We start from the raw sequence: 21533 nt of genomic DNA on the forward strand, positions 1-21533 counted from the left end.
CAAGAAATGAAAGGTTGATGGAAGTATGAGATAAAAAATGAGAGAACAATAATGAATTGTACTAAAAGAATGATTGAGTTAGTCATTAAAGTGTACATATAATATTTATAAACCACCTCTTAAAGCTAATTAAATAACTTTCATGATTACTAACCATTCACAAAGTTACTTATACCATGAAACAACCAATTTAAGTAACTTTGAATTAATTTAAGACTGAATTAACTAACAACATGCCTCATGAATTCAGTCTCATATTATTCATTTGATTTTAAACACATCTAATGTATTCCCTAAAGTCAAATATTTGTCGGTCTTCAATCTTTTAGTTAATACATCTACAACTTGTACCTATCAAGTATCTTGAGATCTTTCTAACTGCATTCATGTGTGATCTTCTATGATCATGTATAAACTTACTCACTAAGCCTACAATAAAACAGATATTTGGTCTGATGTTGCAAGGATATCTTAATGAACCTACAAGTTGTTTGGAGACTGTGGAATCCCCATTCTCTTCCTTGTCTTCTTTATCTAACTTTTGTGGAATCCCCCCTTCTCTTCCTTATCTTCTATATCTAACTTTAGATTGGATTCAATAAGTGTTGTTGTAGGGCTACAAAAATTCATCTTAAACCTTTTAATAATTTCACTAGCATACTCTCTCTTATGCTTAATCAACTCTCTTATGTTTTAATAAATTTCGTTCTTGAAAAATAGAACAATATACCTAAGTCAAGCATCTTGAATTCATACATCATGTGCTCCTTGAACTTATTGATATTAGCCTTCTTATTTCTTGCACATTCGCGACGGAAAAAATTGAGATTAAATTATCGATTAACTTAACTCGAAAATAGAATCTCCACCGAACTTTGTTGTATATCAATAAAACCCTGCGAAAAAATAAAATGAGAGATTTTGATACGGGGATCGCTTATGCAAAAGAAATGTATTAGCACCTCTCACATCTATAGTATTCCGTAGGAATCTCTTGAAAATCTGTGTTATGACAAAACTGCTTTTTTTACAAAATATTGAGGTGATGAGAAAAGAAGTATTTTATTATTGTGCTCGGCAAAAGTTCAAGAATCTCGTGCCTACGAATCGTTGTTGTTTGTTATTTTTCTTCTGTATCATACCTTATTTCGGAAGTACATTTCCGAATTCTTCTAAGGGGGGTGAATTCCGAGATGCACTTCCGAAATCACCTATTTTCTGGAAAAAAAATTCGAATGTACATTTCCGAAATCAGGTTTTTTCATCAAAAAAAACATTTTTTTCAGAAGTGCATTTTCGAAACCACCTTTTTTCTCATAAAAAAAGTGACTTCGAAAATGCATTTCCGAAACAAGGGGCATTTTGGAGTTTTCGCCAGGAGTAACCAAGAAGATAGGGAGGTGGATAAAGAAATTCACAAAAAATTTTGCATAGTAAGTACTTGTTATATAGCCATCTTGTCATATTTAAATATTTAAATTTTGTTAAACATTTATATTATTTTACTAATAAAAACACACATTTTATGTACAAAAAATTACCCAAAATAATAACAACACTAATATTAATTAAAACACATTCTCCTAACTAATAACTACACTAATATCTCTATTATAATTCTCACACACAAGACACAATATAGTTCTATTATAGTTCTGTTATATTATTGGCAAAAGTAACCTAATGAAAATGGTTTCTTTTGTAGTCATGGCAATTGATAATTCATGGATTGACAAACCACATGACACGCTTGAATATGAAAATGGATTAATAATTTTTTTGAATTTTGCATTTGAGCATAAATCTATTGATGGTCTTAAGATTAAGTGTCCATGTTCAAAATGTGGTTTCAAAAAGTGGAGAACATGAGATGAAGCTTATGTTGACCTAAAAAATAGACCTTTTTCTAGAAATTACAAAGTTTGGAGTTGGCACGGTGAAGGATCGAGTGTACAAATGAGCCTCAAGAAATTGAAGGAAGACATACTGCAAACGATACCTTTCAGCCGCAAAATGAAATGGAGGACATGGTCCATGATGCATTTGGATTTACCCCAAATAGTCATAATAATCTCGGTTCATCTTCTGAGCTTAACCATGAAGGGCGTAATTTGATGCGTGATGAAGATAAATTTGACCTTTTTGAGTTGTTAAAAGATGTTAATCAACGTTTATATGAATGGTGTACAAAGTACTCAAAGTTGTCCTTTTTAGTTAAATTGTATCATATAAAGTGTTTGTGTGGAATAAGTGACAAAGCAATGACTTTGATCATAGAGTTATTAAAAGATGTGTTTGTAGATGCCAAGATTCCTGTTTCATTTTATGAGGCTAAGAAAATCATCAACAAACTTCGTCTTGATTATACCATGATAGATGCTTGCCCAAATGATTGTATGTTATATTAGGGTGAAGAAAATCAAGACTTAGAAGAATGAAAAAGATGAATGATATCTAGGTGGAAGGATGACAAGAAGAAGAAACCTGCAAAGATACTACGCTACTTTCCACTAAAGCCAAGATTGCAAAGACTTTTTATGTGTTCCAAAACCGCAGAGCCTATGAGATGGCATGCATTGGAGGGTAATCAAGATGGAATGATGAGACATCCTAGAGATTCTGAGGCTTGAAAAGCATTTGACTTACTTCATCCAGAATTTGCCGCAGATTCTCGAAATGTACGGCTTGGCATATCCAATGATGGCTTCAACCCATTTGGTGTGATGAGTACAAACTATAGTATTTTCGCCAGTGGTTCTTATCCCATACAATCGCCCTCCTTGGGAGTGCATGAAGCAAACATCAACGATCATTCTTGGAAAACAGGCAACTGGAAATAATATAGATGTGTGAATTTGGAACTTTATCAGGTTGGAACACGTACACTAAACTTGCTTGCCCCACTTGTAATAAGGACACTGACAATTATAGACTAAAGAAAGGCGGAAATGGTGTTTTATGGGTCATCGTCGATTTTTAGTAAAAGGTCATAAATTTAGATTGAGTCGATCTTGTTTTAATGGAAAAATTAAGCAAAGAGATGCTCCTGCTACTTTGTCAGGGGTAGACATCTTGGACCAGCTAAAAGGATTTAATGTTACCTTTGGGAAAGTGGTAGAATCTAATGTTAAAGGCAAAAGAAAACGAGAAAAAAAACGGTTGAAGAAGGATCGAGACAGTGGAGGAAGAAAAGCATATTTTTTGATCTTCCTTATTGGGAGTCAAACTTGTTGCGCCATAATTTAGATGTTATGCACATTGAAAAAAATGTATGTGATAATGTTGGGTGGGTTTTTCGTTCTTGAAGGAGGATGATTGGCTCCCACATTTTATGGGATGATACTTAATTTGTCGTGTAAAAAATTTAAAAGAGGGAAAATTGGGTGTTTTTTGGCTTGCCACTTCTTGGGTGATTAGGTTGACTCATAATGGTTTTTGCTTCCGAAATGAGGATTTGAGCATTAACACTATGGTGTGGAATATAAATTTGTTGGTTTGGAGGTGGTCTTTTTGTGGGAAGCTACTCACCTCAATTGTAGTCTTTACGACTTTTGCAAAGATCCGGTAGGTTTTTTGTCGTAGGTCAATTGGTTTGTAATTTCTTTTTTGTTCGGTTTTTACCGATTCCTTGTGTAAAAAGGTTGGAGAACCCTTAGTTCTCCCTTATATGTTATCCTTGATCACACAAAAAAAATGTGTTATTCCAAAAAGAGATTCTCAAAATAAAAATGTTCTCTCATGTTGATTCTCGAAAGGTAAAGACTCTCTTGTATAAAAAGTCCCTACTAAATAGAAGGAGGTCCGTTAAAAAGTATCAACGACGGTACAAGTGTAAAAAAACTTCTGCTTGAAAGAGAACATAGTAGATAATCTAACAAACAAATGCAGAATTTGTCGGTTTTTGAATAATAATATGATGTAATTACAGAATACAACATGTTCCTCTTTAAAAAAAAAATGAAGATAAATACATGTTTGAATTCACTTTCAAGAAAAGGTTAATGAAATTTTACATTACTTTGATATGTTTGTGTATTTTTAAGAATAATCAAGTCAGATTTATGTGAATGCATTCCTATAAAAGAATTATGTTTAATTTAATTGATTAAAGTTAATTTTATAAAATATATTTCCTTTAAAATAAATTTTCTAAATAATTTCATTTTAGACTTGGAGATTGTTGCTTTGATTTTGATGGACCACCAATGTAATTCAGAGTGAGTTTGTTTTGGATTTAGAAAAATATAATATTGTTTTAAGAAAATCTTTAATAAAAAGTGAAGAATTTCTATATTTAAGATACTTGCTTAAAAAAATTGAAAACACTATTAAGATTAACTTTTTATTTTTAGACTAAAAATGAACTTTTAATTAATGGCTTAAAAAAATTGAAAAAACTATTAAGAATTTCTGTCTAGTATCTTATTTTCTTGAAAATTATCCTGAATGTTAAATTTTTTTCTTTTAATCTCTAAAGTTAAAATCCATAGAAAAATTTGCATGTTTCATGTAGATTTTCTTTCGAATTTTTCTGTAAATTTTAATTTTAAGGATTAAAACCAAAAAAATTTTAACATTTAAAAATCATTTTCAAAAAATAAGATATATGTCTGAAAATCAAAAGCACATAAACTTATCAGAAACAAAAGACTATTTAAATTTTAGTTCATACTATGAAAATTATAAAAGTGATTTTTATTTTTGAATAGTAATCACATTCTTAATATCTAATTTAGTACTTTTATAGTGATTTTTTATTTTTAAATATATTTTTATTAAGTACTTTATGACAATAAAATATACTTTCCTCTTGTCCTATTTATAAAATAAAAAAATAAAAAAATTAGATTCTTTGAATAATCAATGTGATTTATTATATATTATTCAAATACATTAACTGATTCTATAAACTATTAAAATAATTAACTTGAAAGTTCATATTCCAAGATAATAAGGTCGACGGTCTTCTAATCAAAGATATATCATAAAGTTCATATTCCACACTTTCATGATTAAGATATGAATACTTCCTTCAAGATAATGCCAACACTCTTCAACTTTATGTTGTTTACTTACCTCAAAGTACACGTAAAATTTTCCATCACATTAGCACTATAGCTTATATTTAAATACATCACATTATCACAAACTATAGAAACCCAAACACAACACAAATCAAAACCATGTTTTCATCATCAACTTCAAACTTAGCAATTTTAATCCTCTTGATATCAACAATTTCATTAGCAAAATCAGCTTCTCTTGAAGAAAACTTTGTGCAATGTCTAAGTTTTTATTCAGACAAAGCAGCACCATTTTATGCAACAATTTACACACCAAACAATGCTTCATTCAACAATATCCTTAATTCTTCAGCACAGAATTTAAGGTATTTGGTACCTTCGGCTCCAAAACCCGAGTTTATATTCACGCCTTTAACTGATTCTCATGTCAAAATAGGTGTTGTTTGTTCAAAGAAACTTGGTGTTCATTTAAGAGTAAGAAGTGGTGGTCATGATTATGAAGGACTATCTTATGTTTCGGAAATCGAATCGCCTTTTATAATCATTGATCTTGCCAAACTTCGCGATGTGAACGTTGATATCGAAGATAATAGCGCTTGGATTCAAGCCGGTGCTACTATTGGAGAAGTTTATTATAGAATACATAAGAAAAGTGAAGTTCATGGCTTCCCTGCAGGTCTTTGCACAAGTTTAGGTGTTGGTGGACATATAACAGGAGGTGCATATGGGTCCATGATGAGAAAATATGGACTTGGAGCCGATAATGTTCTCGACGCGAAAATCGTCAATGCAAATGGAGAAATTCTTGATAGAAAATCTATGGGGGAAGATTTATTTTGGGCTATTAGAGGTGGTGGAGGAGGAAGTTTTGGTATTCTTCTTTGGTGGAAGATTAAGCTTGTTCCTGTTCCTAAAACTGTAACGGTTTTTACCGTCACGAAAAGCTTAGAACAAGATGGAACTAAGATTGCTCATAGATGGCAAGAGGTGGCACCAAATATTGATGAAAATCTCTTTATGAGAGTTATCATTCAGCCAGCTAGTGTTGCAAACAAAACTCAAAGAACTATTACTACTTCTTACAATGCTCAGTTTCTCGGTGATTCGGAGAAACTCCTTCAAGTTATGGAGGAAAGCTTTCCAGAATTAGGTTTGACTAAACAAGATTGCATGGAAACTAGTTGGATCAAATCTGTTATGTATATTGCAGGCTTCCCGAACGATACGCCACCTGAAGTTTTGCTTCAAGGAAAATCAACCTTCAAGAATTACTTCAAAGCAAAGTCGGATTTCGTAAGAGAATCGATACCGGAGACCGGTTTACAAGGATTATGGCAAAGGTTGTTAGAAGAAGATAGTCCTTTGATGATTTGGAATCCATATGGAGGCATGATGAACAACTTTTCGGAATCTGATATCCCTTTTCCTCACAGAAATGGAACACTTTACAAAATTCAGTATCTAACTCTTTGGCAAGATGGTGATAAGAATGAATCAAAGCATGTTGATTGGATTAGGAAGCTTTATAACTACATGACTCCTTATGTGTCTAAGTTTCCAAGGGAAGCATATGTGAATTATAGAGATCTTGATTTGGGAATGAATAAGAAGAGTGATACAAGCTTTATACAAGCAACTTCTTGGGGGAGCATGTATTTCAAAGATAATTTCAACAGGTTGGTGAAAATTAAGACCAAAGTTGATCCTGAAAATGTGTTCAGACATGAGCAGAGTATTCCTCCACTTCCAGTTTCAACTATGCAGCTAAAAGACAAGAAGTGCGAGAGCTGGGAATAAGGCACTGATGCAGTGTTGTTTGAATGAAATAGACAAATAAAAGATATACTTTGAACTTTTCTGTGTTTGGTGTTTTTAATGTTGTATGATACTGATGCAGTACTTAAACATTGCTTTTCTGTTTTTGTGGTGTTCTTAATGTTCTTACAAATATCTAACATAGAATACTATTTGGAATTCTTAACTCTTTGATGATCCTATCGTGTTAAGAATCTGATAAACTGATAAAAAACAATTGCACTGAACAATTTGGACGATAAACGCCACTTTGGAAACAAAATCGGTATTTAAAATTATAAATTTACATAGATTAACCAATATAAATATGGAAACAAGATATTCTCCCCCAAAAAAATAGTGTACAAAATTTGACAGCTACATCAGCTCTCAGCCGCCTAATTTCCTATAACCTGTACAGCTTTTCAACGAGTAACCTCGATGAATCGGAACAAAAATATTACATCAATTCATCTGAAGGTACTGATTTAAAATAAAATAAAAACTAATCAGTGCATTTTAAAATGCCATATAGCGATTCCCTTTGATGTTCCGCTAGTCCAAAAAACCACTTCTTTAAACCTTCAGTGTCATCAGAAATAGATTTACTAGAATATGCTGAAAGATTAAACTCATTCTTCAAAACTGCTTCTAAATCAAGAGGAAGAAGGGCAAACAGAGCAGTGGCTGCAGCAATTTGAAGAGAAGTGCCTGCTTTGATGGAAAAGTTGTTTAGATAAGACAATAATATAGATCTCAAATTTTCAATTCCTTGGTCTTCATATCCACCAGCATCAACTCCAAACCTGATAAAGAAAAAGATTAAAAAGAATAGAAAAAGAAACAGATCACAAACTTTAAAACAATATCATCAAACAAAGGTCAATTTACCTTCCAAGCTGACCAAGAAGAGCAATGATAGCAACCGCAGCGTTCTCCACCACACAAGAGTCCAGTACATGAAGCAGCTGAGGAACAAGTTCTGTGTTGGTCCATTGCCAGCCCTGAATTATAAGAGAAAACTACATGATCAGGCTTAGGAACCATTAAAATAAAGGAAATATGAGAACATAAAAAATTAGCAATTGAGTAAAGACAAGTTGAATGTCACAAAAACAAAAAATAGAACATTGACAAGGTTTTCATTATTAAAGAGGCAGTCCGAGAAACATTTGAAGAATAAAAAAAAGGGGGGGTTGAGGTGAAGCTATCAAACTAGAAGCCCGGGAGTTTAGAGATTTATCCAGGCCACTCATCATACCCCTTACAGAAAGATTTGAAAGCTCGACCATGGATAATTTTAAATGAACCCATACCACAAACAGAAGCTATTAAAATATCCCTTAAATTAGCTAGCTTTAATGACGATGTAGAAAGAAGCAATCATCAATATAAGGAACCAAGAAAGTAATTTTGCTACAAGGTAAACATTATCCATGCAGTTTCTAATTACAACAAAGGTCCAATATGTTTGAGAAGACAACATTGAAATACAAAATTTAATATTTCAGGATGACAAGTACGAATATCTTAGAGCCAGATTTAAAAGTTCACTTGTCTCAGAAAATTACAACTAACATCTGTTTCTTGGACACTGGCCATGTTTAATTTATAAAGTAGGTCATATATGGTATTTATTTTCCAATTATAAAAGTGACTTCCAAAAGAAAACCTTGCTGAGGAGGAATGAAAGTACAGCAATACAGTCATTTAAAATCGGAGCATTAAAAACATAACTTAATGAAAGGACCATATTAACTTGAAGTACAAAAAGAAATACCATTTTGATTGAAACAAGCTCCAACAATGAGAGAATGTCACTAAGTTGGCATATGGTAACACCAATACGAACATCTGGTTGAATACGACAAGCCCCTTGGTTTTTCAAACAGCATGACACATCACAACTTATGCTATCGGTACATGGAACTACATCCTGATTAGAACACTGTCCATTATTATAATTGCCTGAAAGGGATCTGAAACTTGATGAATCAAACTGTCTTTGCTGAAATAGATGCTTCTTGATCTTTTCTAAAAGCAAGAATGTAACAGCATCAATGAACTCGGCACCTTCTGAGAAAGGGCACTTGACATTGGTACATAAATCAGTACGCATGGTATACCTAGATTGTAGAGTTGAGTCATGACATCAGGTTTCTGTATGCAAGGCATATTCTGACACTGCAATCCAATCATCCAAAAAAAGAATGATCACACAATTGTACAAGTATAAGATATACATGAAAACATAAGTACATAACTATCTAAAAGAAATAGTCAAAGTATAAAATTTCAACTTAAGACCATTCCCTTTACAATATCTATGTTCAACACAAACCATCCATATCCAATGAAAAGGGACCATTAAAAATTATCACAGTAGGAACCACTAATACAATGAAATAAGCAAAACAATAAAGGGAGCTATAAAATTATTTTTCACAACCATAAGAATCGTATACAAAATCCATTGCATACAGCTTGCCTGCCCCTTTTATCTACATACCTATACTGATAGAGAAAACTGGTTACCAACATAAGTTTTGCTTCTAAAGAAACTAAACCACAAAAAACTATAAGCTAAAAATTAACATGAGCAAAAGATTTTGTGATCAAATACCATTACAGTCGACAGTTTCAGCTTTTAGCAAAAACTCATCCAATTAATACAGTTTTACCAGGAGTTGTCTTCCTCTTCTGCCAATAAAAAACTGTCATCCTAAAATTACTATCCATGTATTAATAATTGAAGGGACTTTAGATTCAATTTCAGATTTAACAGAAAATTTGTAATGCATAATAAAAGCTGTTTTTTACTACCATTGCAGCTGTCTCTTGTAGTTTGTATGTATAATAACATTAAGTTCACTATTAACATTTAAGGACAATACTATTATCAACGATATCAATATTAAACTTATTATGCATTCATATGGAAACCTCTATGTGCCATGGTGATCAAAGGATACAAAAGAACAAACTTAATTGTGAACTTGTATTACTGAAGTTCAGCAAGGAAACTAACCTTAGCTGGGCCATGTATACTTCCTACGACAGGTGAAAAGGATGCATCCAGCATAGTAAGATGATTGTAATTTTTAATACAATTAAGCTTTAAACGGTGCAATTCCTGCTGTAAAATGTTACGACAACTTTCTTCATATTTAAATTTCATCCTTTCATGATCAAACTTCTTCCTTTCATGTTTTAACTTTTCCCTTGCATGCTTTGCACGTAATTTTTCAAGCTCTAAACTGCTTTTCAAAAGCTGTATTGTATCACTTTCAGCATTCACATTAGAAGATACTCCAGATAATTCAGTAGGTTTTCTTATAGATGAAAGTTCGTGTATCTTTTGTTTCAAATCCTCAATTGTCTTCTTATTTTCTAATAACTCCTGAGACCTCTGATCAGCAAGATGTTTTTCTTCCTGAGACCTCTACTTGTATTACCAATGAATGAATATATAAAAAGTTTGAGGATAAAATTTGCAGTATGAAAATATCTGTGCTCTATCATAAAATTGTTGTCAATCAGAAAATATCATTATTCAATAGATCACTAAAATGCCAGTAAATCTGAAACTTATCTTAAACCTCTCTTACACAACGCCGGAGTTAAACACGTGTAGGCCTAGTAAGGTATTGTAATGCCCTTTCTCAATTTCTTCTTCCTTCACTTGATGAAGAATAAGTGTCTCAATAATCAAGTCTTCCCAATCAATGTCATCAACTACCACTCCTCTTCTCTTCTTCCTTTTCTTAGTGCAAGTGCTATCTAAAATGCCAGAAGGGACTGTATCATCACAATCAACATGGAATGGATGAGTTATTCTTTTTATCCGCTTCCTTGCAGCATTGATCCTCTCTCGCCTTATTTTACATTTCAATTGACCATTAACAAACGATGGTGGCATGGTTTCCGCCCCAATATCCTTCTCTAGTAACTTTCTCAGTATAACTTTTCTGCTCAGTTCTGATTCTCCATCCCACCATTCCCTACACTCATGAAAATCAAATTCCACCCTTTTCCGTTTCTGAACATTCGCACTCCTTGACAACATAGCACCGCGATTCTCATTTAAAAACTTCTCATACATCAAGGATAAACATTCAGGCGAAATTTGCAATGTATCAACATCCCTGATACCTTCTCTATCCGCATTACTCTTCAACGAAAGATACTGAGAATCTTTTCGGGAGACTAATCCATCAACCCCATACTCATATCCATTCTCTTGAGCCAAACACTCCGCAACCACATCTTCCAAATCAAACCTAGTCTGTTCAACATTCTTCTTCTTCTCAACAGGTTTTGACATTGACCTCTTCTCCATATACTGAATCACAAACGGAGCATTCTTAACAATATTCTTCTTAGTTATATCTTTTCCCCAAGGCAACACTTGTGCAACATTCACAAGCGTCTCAAGAAGCTCTTTATACCTAGTTCTACAAGTGGAAACCACAACATGAACCTCCTTTGCCAAATCCTCCATACGAATTTCAACCTGGTTAATCTCAGCAACCAAAACCAAAATCGCAACTACCAGCGGAAGCGGTCGACGACCCGTACTCAAAAACAACTTCACAGCACACTGCAACAAAAACACTCCCTGCTTCTTCATTTTATCAACCAAACTCCTATCAACATCAGCAAAACAATAAGAACTATTAATAGTCCTTTCCAACGAATACACAATATCAAACTCAGGAAACTCATTCCCTCTCAAATCCAAAAAATCAATAACCCTAACAATCATTTTCCCAAGCTCATAAACATCACAATCAAGCGCAGAAGCAATTTCCGCCATAGGCAAAGGCCGATCACCCTTCCGCATTACGACATAACAACAAGCCCCAATCAGAACTTGAAACCAATTTCCCTGACCGAACTCACCGTCGGTGATATCAGAAATCATGGATTTAATTTCAATAGTTTTGGAACATAGCCCTAACCTGTTAGTGAACTCTTCAATGGAATTACGCGCGGCGAAGAGTTTTCTCTCTTTGTAAGAGTAGTTGCTACCTGAACCTGAGGTTCCGATGCGGACGAAGGTTCCTTGTGGACCGTTGATGCCGCCGAAAAAGGATTCGTATTGGTCGAAGGGTTGAACGGCGCCGCAGGAGGAACAGAAGAGGTCACCGGTTTCGTCGTCACGGAAAAGAGAGGTGCCGGTGCAGTTGGTGCAGGTAGACATGGAATTGGGAATAGAAATTATAGGTTTTGATTCAATTTCAATGGCGATAAGGAAACTTTGGCGTGAATGTGACGATAGAGAAACACTGGTGTGGTAGTTTCAACCCAAATCTATTGATGCAACGTAACCTAATTACTTTATGCCGGTGTATAAGAAATTTTCTTTTAGAATGGGTGAATGTGATGTAAGAGTCAAGGTGGACAAAACCCGCCCACCGGCCCAACCGGTGAAAACCGAAAAGAAAAACAAAAGGTATTTGGATTTTGGGCGGAATGGATCGGTTCAACGTGCTATGCGGTTCACAAAGAATGTTGTGGTGCTAATATTAATGGTTTATGAAAGATTTATCGTTGTGGTGCTAATATTAATGGTTTATGAAAATTTTATTTTATCAAACTAAGCAATTGTTTGAGGCTGAGTTGTGTTCATTTGTTTAGTTTGTAAGTGTATGCTAACCGTTGCAGTGTTGTAAGCAAGGTAGTCAAACACTGGATTTTAAGTAGGATCGGATGGTCCGGAAAAGATAGTAAAACTAGGATCGTTGCACAGCACTTAAGGTTATTGAAGGGCAAAATGGTAAATTAATTCACAAGGACTAAAACATGAAAAGTATAATACATGAACAAGATAACCTATAAATCACAACATCCAACTAATTTAATTAATATTTCATAACCATCATTCTCTATTTTAATAAGCTCAAAATATCAAATTCAAAATTAGTAGCTTAAAAAATCAACTTCAAAATAAGTAGCTCAAAATACATAAATATAACAAATAAGATCTTACAATCTTATCTTAAAGATCTCGATCTTGCTACAAAAGCACACGATAAAAAGATCTTACAATCTTACGGCCCAGCTCTCGATCTTGCCTGAAAGTGTATGCGCTCTCGATCTTGCCTGAAAGTGTATGCTAATTGTTTGGAACATATGGATGCTTATTTCAAAGATTACTGATATTTCATTCTTGCATAGTATTACACTATTATGTGCTCTGTGCTCATTTAACATACTGATATTTCATTCTTGCTATGTGATATTTCGTTCAAAGATTACTTATATTTCATTCTCACCGAGTATTATGTGCTTATTTAGCATTCAAAGATGCATTCAAAGAAAACTGATATTTCAGTCTTGCTTTTTTATCAAGTAGGAAGGGTAGAATTTGTTGTTTCGTGTATCTCAATCATACCACTGTGATATTCTTATATAATTCAGAGAGTAACAATTTAGTTGTACATAGCTTTGTAATTATCCTATTAAATAAGTGTGTCAACTATTTTCTATTCACGCTTAGGTGATTTCTATTTAGAGTAAGTACAGTGTGAGATTAATTTACTTACATTTTATGATGCAGAGAATGAATGTGGTGTGTCGTGTCATGAGTATGCTATTCTTGGTGGAAGTTGAAAAGTTGGTTGCACTATTGAAGTTGGTGTTATTGGAATTTCATTGATAATACTATTCAAGTTGTAATTTGATTTTATGTTGATGCTGAATTTTTGTTGTAGTCATTTGAATTTGAATTTATGTTGAATGTATGTTAAATTTTAATTTATGTTGAACCAATTAAACCTTTTATATTAACTTGCGGTACGTCATAACCCAATCCAGCAAAACCAATTAAAAAATGAACGGAATTGGGCTTATATGACTGCGGGTTCTTTGGATGGGACTAAAAAGTTTTGTTTTAAAAATTTCTTTAGGTTTTACTTCATTTTTTTATTTCCTTTAGAAACAATAAAATTTGGTGATGACGACTTTCTTTAAAATACGAATTGAATCAAATCAATGGTTCAGTCTCAATTTTTCACCGCTAAGTAGAGAAGATACACACAAATCATTTTAATTTTGTTTGAGTATTAAATTACACCAACTCAACTTCACATTCTTCCAAGTAAATCATACTTTCACAATTTTTTCCATACGAGGTGATGATAGTCTACTTTTTTTGTGTAAGCAAGGATATATTAATAAAGAGAACTAAGGGTTCTCTAAGTCTTTTTACACAAGAAACGGGAAAAACCCGCGAAAGAAGAAATTACAAATCAATTAGATTTACGAAAGGTATAACAAAGGATCTTTGTTAAATTCATAAAAACTACAAATAGAATGAGTAATTTCCCCTACAAAACTTCATTTCCAAGACAAATATTTTATACCCCATACCGTATTATTCACATTCCAAACTTCATTTCTAAAGCAAATACCGTTTCTAGTTAGCCAAAGGAACCAAACGGTCGCTAACCAAACCACACCTATTTTTCCACCTTTCAGCTTTTTTTTTTTTTACAAAAAAGGGACCAATCCGAAAAACTTGATAAACAATCTTCTTCCATCTCACCCACCTCCTTTCCTATCCACACCGCCACCTCCCTCCACACTAATTCCGCCGCATTACAACCGAATAAAGAATGATCTCTACTTTCCGGATCAATACCACAAAAAGCACATTTAGTATTATCCAAAGCCAAAACAATATTCCTATGAACTAAAAGATCCTTGGTTGGAAGTCTATTAACAAAAAGCCTCAAACCAAAAGCTTTGATTTTGAAAGGGACCTCCATCTTCCAAATCAAAGCTAAAACATTATCATGTTTATTAGGCGGACCAAACGGAATAAAACTTTCCTCATAAAAGTTATAACAAGAGGCCACCGAAAAAGAATCATCCGCGGAATAGTCCCAAAAAATATCATCCTTCCTCTCTAAATCAACTCCAAAACCATCAATGAAATTACGAACTAATTTGAGGATTAGGTGTTTTTCCATTATGATAATGAATGACTTTATATGCCATAATGCGCCATCATGTAGCAAAAATTCATCAAGATATTGAGATGGTGGATTTCAAAGTGTCGCACTTAGCTCTAAAGGTAACACTAATTTATGGATATTAGATTATCTTTGATTCATAAACATTAGCATATATTGATATCAACTAAGCTAATTTTATAACTGAGATTCCTAAAACACAGTTACATCCAAAGCCGGAAATGGCATATACAACCTCCCAACATTGTAATTTCCAATGGTTTATTTGTGTGCATTATTAATTAATACCTCCTTACTTCATTATTCATATTGTCTCATGCACTATATAGCCGCACCAATTACCTCTATAACTAGTTTATTAGCACCAAAATTAGTCCATCATATTGTCTTCAAATAAACATGGCATTTGCATGCATAAAATTATCACTCATTTCAATCATCTTTCTCATCTCAATTTTCTCTCAAACGTCTATTTCTTATGACCTTGAAACTACTTTTCTTCAATGCTTTTCATCTTATTCAAACTCAACTACAAAAGTAATACTCACTAAAAACAGTACATCTTATGCATCTCTCTTACAATCTTCCATCAGAAACCATAGATTTTCAGATACTTCAGTTCCAAAACCAAACCTTATTGTTACACCAAATGGCCTATTTCAAATCCAAACAATAATAGTTTGTTCAAAAAAACAAGGCCTACAAATAAGAGTTAGAAGTGGTGGACATGACTATGAAGGTCTTTCTTATATCTCTAATGTTCCATTCCTTATCATTGATCTCACAAACCTTAGGTTAATAACTATTGACATGAAAGAAGAAACTGCATGGATTCAATCAGGTGCTACACTTGGAGAACTCTACTATGCCATTGCAAATCAAACAAATGTTCATGGTTTTTCAGCTGGTAGTTGTTCTATTATTGGTGTAGGAGGACACTTCAGTGGAGGTGGATTCGGTACATTGCTTCGAAAATATGGACTTGCAACCGATAACGTAATCGATGCTCAAATAGTTGATGTTAATGGGAAGATACTTGATAGAAAATTGATGGGCGAGAATCTGTTTTGGGCTATAAGAGGAGGTGGAGGTTCAAGCTTTGGGGTGATTACTGCATGGAAAATCAACCTTGTGCATGTTCCTTCAATAGTAACAATTTTCGGTATTCGAAAAAGTTTAGATCAAAATGCCACAACCCTTTTAATGAAATGGAAAAGTATAGCTTATAAGCTTCCCAATGAGCTTTTTCTTCACTCAGTTATAAGAGTTGGTGGAAAAAAAGTACTTGTTTCTTTCACAGGACTATATCTTGGAAAAGCTGAAAACTTGCTTCCTTTGATGGATAATAGCTTTGCAGAATTAGGTTTGCAAAATGAAAACTACACTGAGATGAGTTGGATTCAATCTGTTCTTTATTTTGGTGGCTATTCCATCAATGATTCATTGGAAGTGTTACTTCAAAGAAACCAAACATCACCGAGTTTCAAAGCGAAATCAGACTTTGTGACAGAACCAAATGATTTTCAGGTTTGGAAGGATTATGGAACATGTTTCTTGAAGAGGAAGCACCAACTTTGATTATGACACCCTATGGAGGGAAAATGAGTGAGATTTCAGAATCAGAAACTCCATTTCCACATAGAAATGGGAATATTTATGATATCCAATATTTGGTAAGTTGGGATTCAAATGAAGAAGCTTCAAAGCATATAGATTGGATGAGAAGGTTATATGCATACATGACACCATATGTTTCAAAGGGTCCAAGAGTTGCATATTTGAATTATAGGGACCTTGATATAGGAATGAACATAGGTGATGCAATTTATGAAGAAGCAAAATCTTGGGGCATGAAATACTTCAAGTCTAATTTTGAAAGATTGGCACAGGTAAAAGATGAAGTTGATCCTAGCAATTTCTTTAGGCATGAGCAGAGTATTCCACCTTTTTCTTATTGATGTATGTAATTACTATTTGTTAAATGCAATTTAATGGGCCTAATGCGATAAAATGCCTCAAAAAAAATTTTACAAAGAAACTTTTTATAAAAGCTTCAAATGAAAAATTTGTTTGAATAGTTATTCTTAAAATGTGAATTTAAGTATTTCATCTATTTATGGTAAAAAAAATTGGATATCAAAATTTCAAAAAATCACTTAATTTTGAAGCTATTTCAAATAGATTTTCATAAAAATCATTTTTGAAATACAACTTTTTGAAAAAATTATGATTTTGACTAAGTTTTGGTTTTCAATTATGTATGTTTATGTTATAGGATGTCAAATTAAATGTTTCATTTTAGAAAAAACGAATATAAAAAAACTTGTAATATTTTAAAAAACGGTTTTAGAAAATCTATTTTCTAAAATACAAAGAAAAATTCCATTTTTTTAAAGCTGAAACAAACTGGCCATATATCTTACTTCTTATTCTTCAATTTTCTTCTCACATGTGCTATCAGTAGAAATGAGATGAAAAAGATAAATAAATAAGTTATTCTTGATGTAAGAACCTTGTGGAGAACGATGCCATATACACTATTTATATGAACTCTGCCCAACTTTCAAACATGGTCGCACCTTTGGGAACCCCTTCTCTGTGAACCAACATTTGTAGAATTTCCACACCCTGCTGCAGTGAAGTGTAAATTGTGAAACATGGAATGCATGGTGAATTTCGGAAACAAAACTTTGTAAGCACACAAAACCAATTTTTCAATAATAGAAACATCCCAAAATACAATAAGGCTACTTTCTAATTTATTATTAATGTGAAGTATTAGAGAATGCTACCAAGGATGGAAGTATGTGTGTCGCGGTGAGGGACTCGTGTCGATGTCCGACACTGATATGACATTGATACGATATGTGTTGGAAAAGTCAAATAAATGTTGGAAAAGTTAGACAAGTGTTCTAAAAAAATAGTTTTTTTTCTTTTCTTCAACACATTTTGAATCGGTGTCTGATATCAATATGACACTCATACAACAAGTGTCCAATAATTCAGACAAGTTTTCGTTAAAAAAGAATTATACATTTGCTAGAGAAATCTTATGCACGATTAAAATGGTTAAACATGTATTGAAACAATGTTATCATTGAAGAATTAAAGATGTTAATTTTGATTAGAATATTTTTAACTCTTTTGATATTAGATGAATAAATGAAACTCAAATACTATGGCATATATAGTGGTGTCGGTGTCCTACAGTTTTAACATATTGGTGTTGGAGTGCTTGTGTCAGTGTCGTGTCGCGGTGTCCGTGTCGAAGTCTGCAGTTGTTGCCTATAAAGTCAAAATTGTTATAAGAAGTGTTTGCTTCCCGTACAAGAAATGAAAGGTTGATGGAAGTATGAGATAAAAAATGAGAGAACAATAATGAATTGTACTAAAAGAATGATTGAGTTAGTCATTAAAGTGTACATATAATATTTATAAACCACCTCTTAAAGCTAATTAAATAACTTTCATGATTACTAACCATTCACAAAGTTACTTATACCATGAAACAACCAATTTAAGTAACTTTGAATTAATTTAAGACTGAATTAACTAACAACATGCCTCATGAATTCAGTCTCATATTATTCATTTGATTTTAAACACATCTAATGTATTCCTTAAAGTCAAATATTTGTCGGTCTTCAATCTTTTAGTTAATACATCTACAACTTGTACCTATCAAGTATCTTGAGATCTTTCTAACTGCATTCATGTGTGATCTTCTATGATCATGTATAAACTTACTCACTAAGCCTACAATAAAACAGATATTTGGTCTGATGTTGCAAGGATATCTTAATGAACCTACAAGTTGTTTGGAGACTGTGGAATCCCCATTCTCTTCCTTGTCTTCTTTATCTAACTTTTGTGGAATCCCCCCTTCTCTTCCTTATCTTCTATATCTAACTTTAGATTGGATTCAATAGGTGTTGTTGTAGGGCTACAAAAATTCATCTTAAACCTTTTAATAATTTCACTAGCATACTCTCTCTTATGCTTAATCAACTCTCTTATGTTTTAATAAATTTCGTTCTTGAAAAATAGAACAATATACCTAAGTCAAGCATCTTGAATTCATACATCATGTGCTCCTTGAACTTATTGATATTAGCCTTCTTATTTCTTGCACATTCGCGACGGAAAAAATTGAGATTAAATTATCGATTAACTTAACTCGAAAATAGAATCTCCACCGAACTTTGTTGTATATCAATAAAACCCTACGAAAAAATAAAATGAGAGATTTTGATACGGGGATCGCTTATGCAAAAGAAATGTATTAGCACCTCTCACATCTATAGTATTCCGTAGGAATCTCTTGAAAATCTGTGTTATGACAAAACTGCTTTTTTTACAAAATATTGAGGTGATGAGAAAAGAAGTATTTTATTATTGTGCTCGGCAAAAGTTCAAGAATCTCGTGCCTACGTATCCTTCATATACAATGACTAAGTCAGGGCCTCCTAGTACGTGGTAATCGTAACCACGGAAGTTTATTGATTGATTTTAAATTGAAAATACATTTCGTCGTATTCGAGTGGAAAACACAACCTGTTACCCACAAGTATGAGAAAGTGAGCACTTTCATTGTTTTGATATGAAAAAAAATTACTTGGACTTTCTCACGAGTACGTCTCTTCATTCAAGCGGGAAATGTCAATCACTTCACAACATATTGCAGAACTATAGTGGTTTGCATCACTACTAGAATAGACTAATATCCATCCTTTAGAAAAGATTTTAAAAGAAAAGTGCACAAAGACACAAAAAGAAATTTGATGAGCTTTTTCTTTTTCAAGAGTTTTGAAAAGAGTTTGAGTATGCTTAAGCGTCTTAGTATTATTAAGACAAAGATTTTCGGGACACGTGACAAAGTCAAGGTTTAATGAAAAAAAGTTTGAACTTTAAAAAAGAAGTTTAGAAAATAGGGAAAAGTTTTGAAAATTGAAGAAATGGGTAGGAGATGAAGAGACTAAGCAAGCCTTTATGATTTGAAATCTAGATATATACAAGTTCCTCCTTGAGCATTGTATTGGTATTTTTTAAAGGGACCATAGGAGGCGATACAAGCTCTCTAAGCACAATCGATACAATATGTTTCCTTTTTATTAACATTGATACCCACTACCTGGTTGTGTCAACTGTTATCTATATCGCCCACTCATTTATGAAAACATGGGGAATGACATATCCCTATTCTGTAACAGTGTGGGAGAGGTAAAATAGGGAGGTCATGTTCTCTAAGATGATAGGGGAATAACGATTCTACGTCCTAAGAGAAAGATATAGTAACCACGCTCTTGAGTCCTAAGACCCAAAGCCAATTGACCTCTATAAATACCTTGACCATCGAATTAAGGAGGACATTGAATTCACTCATAAAATACCAATATATAGAGTTTTTCACTACCCCTATGTGATCCTTCTCTAACACTACAACAACCTTACGCAACACGGAGTGTCATCATTGTACTTTTAGCAAGTACAAGCACTAATGTGTATTTCTCAATTTCACATAATAAAATGTCCAAGACAATGTGAAACGCTCTTAAAGTTATCAATGAAGGGACAAAAGACGTCAAGTAATCTAAAATTAACGTTGACGGAAGAATATAAAGCTATTATGTATGGAATCTGGCGCAACTATGTTGTTCATGCATATGCTCTTTCTTCACATATTCAATAAGTTATAAAATTCAATAAATACTTTATCTTACTATAATTGTGCTAACAAATTGCTAAAATCTATGTGCAAGGAATGACAACCAAAAGTGACAGCTATAAAAGAGTCCAGTGATCTTAAAACTCTTGATATATCTAAATTTTTTTTGGAAATTTTATTGAACATGAAGAAAAGTTGAAAAGGTTTGAAGCTAGTGAAAAAAATTAAAAAGGTGGAAAATGTTAAATAAGAGAAGAGAAACTGTCGCGGGTCAAAAAATGATCGCCACGAAATGGTAACAAACAGAGTCGCCACCAAATTTTATTTATTCCAATGGAAAAGGGAAAATATTGATAAAACCCATGGGAAATGAAAACAACGGATAAGATGGTCCTTGCAACCAAATTTGGGTTCGGGAGTCGGTTAAGCAAGAGGAAGGTATTAGCACCCCTTACCTCCATCGTAGTCGATGGGACCCATTTAGTTGTTTCGCAATCGAGAGTTAGCTTAAGTCTACGTTTATTTCATTAAGAGAAAAGAACATGTTTTTAGGTTTTTATTAGGGAGAAAAAAAGAAAAGATTTTTTATTATTATGCTCGCCAAGACGTTTGAGTCTTGTGCCTACATATCTTCAATGGAAGAATCAGAGCGATTGTAGTTCGAATAAAAAACTACGAGTTTGTTGGTTGATTTTATGAAGGATGTTTAGTGAACCTTTTGAGCATAGGTGTGCACCTAGCGCGTTGTTCACCCAAGATATTCAAAAGGATGTGCTTCCAATTGTCACTTGTTATCCAAGTTGATTAACGTATTTTGATACAAGGGATCAAGGTATTCAAGAGGTGTTCACCTCTTGTCGCTTGATCTCTTGGTTTGATTAAGGAAGATTCTAAAAAAAGACCTTTTAGTGTTTGGTTCAAAGGATCAAAGGTATTCAATAGGTGTTCACCCCTTGTCCCTTAATCACTTTGGTTTAATTAAGAAAGAACTTTTAATGTTTGATCCAAAGGATCAAAGGTATTCAAGAGGTGTTCACCCCTTGTCACTTAATCACTTTGGTTTGATTAAGA

At 33.2% G+C, this 21533-nt stretch overlaps 3 protein-coding genes and 1 pseudogene across 11 annotated transcripts; 2 read left to right on the plus strand and 2 right to left on the minus strand.

Annotated features, from left to right (window-relative positions):
* The first annotated feature begins 5106 nt into the window (after nt 1-5106).
* On the plus strand, nt 5107-7015 carry LOC131638240 (berberine bridge enzyme-like 13). The gene has a single exon (XM_058908790.1). It carries the CDS (start codon nt 5184-5186, stop codon nt 6819-6821), a length of 1638 nt encoding a protein of 545 aa, XP_058764773.1. The 5' UTR covers nt 5107-5183; the 3' UTR covers nt 6822-7015.
* A 92-nt stretch (nt 7016-7107) lies between these two features.
* On the minus strand, nt 7108-10010 carry LOC131638242 (uncharacterized). 8 transcript variants are annotated; one of them, XM_058908798.1, is made up of 6 exons: nt 9847-9988; nt 9442-9532; nt 8945-9002; nt 8599-8852; nt 7710-7822; nt 7108-7624 (listed from the first exon to the last, which is right to left on the minus strand). In XM_058908798.1, the coding sequence occupies exons 2-6, from the start codon at nt 9442-9444 to the stop codon at nt 7324-7326; spliced, it is 729 nt and encodes a 242-aa protein (XP_058764781.1). In that variant the 5' UTR covers nt 9445-9532; nt 9847-9988; the 3' UTR covers nt 7108-7323. The 8 variants fall into 8 exon arrangements, with proteins under 8 accessions (XP_058764781.1, XP_058764782.1, XP_058764783.1 ...); XM_058908799.1 differs by having other exon boundaries at nt 9442-9540; nt 9847-9983; XM_058908800.1 differs by having other exon boundaries at nt 9442-9518; nt 9847-9977.
* Nucleotides 10011-10422: 412 nt separating this feature from the next.
* Nucleotides 10423-12225, minus strand: LOC131638241 (plant-specific TFIIB-related protein PTF2-like). Of its 2 annotated transcripts, XM_058908792.1 has the most exons (2): nt 11780-12225; nt 10423-11464 (listed from the first exon to the last, which is right to left on the minus strand). In XM_058908792.1, exons 1-2 carry the CDS (start codon nt 12019-12021, stop codon nt 10423-10425), a joined length of 1284 nt encoding a protein of 427 aa, XP_058764775.1. In that variant the 5' UTR covers nt 12022-12225. The 2 variants fall into 2 exon arrangements, with proteins under 2 accessions (XP_058764775.1, XP_058764774.1); XM_058908791.1 differs by having other exon boundaries at nt 10423-12221.
* A 2971-nt stretch (nt 12226-15196) lies between these two features.
* LOC131638244 (tetrahydroberberine oxidase-like) lies at nt 15197-16755 on the plus strand (annotated as a pseudogene).
* Nucleotides 16756-21533: the final 4778 nt, after the last annotated feature.

Source organism: Vicia villosa, unplaced genomic scaffold (assembly GCF_029867415.1).
Source record: "Vicia villosa cultivar HV-30 ecotype Madison, WI unplaced genomic scaffold, Vvil1.0 ctg.002224F_1_1, whole genome shotgun sequence".
In the NCBI taxonomy this organism is placed as follows: Eukaryota; Viridiplantae; Streptophyta; class Magnoliopsida; order Fabales; family Fabaceae; genus Vicia; species Vicia villosa.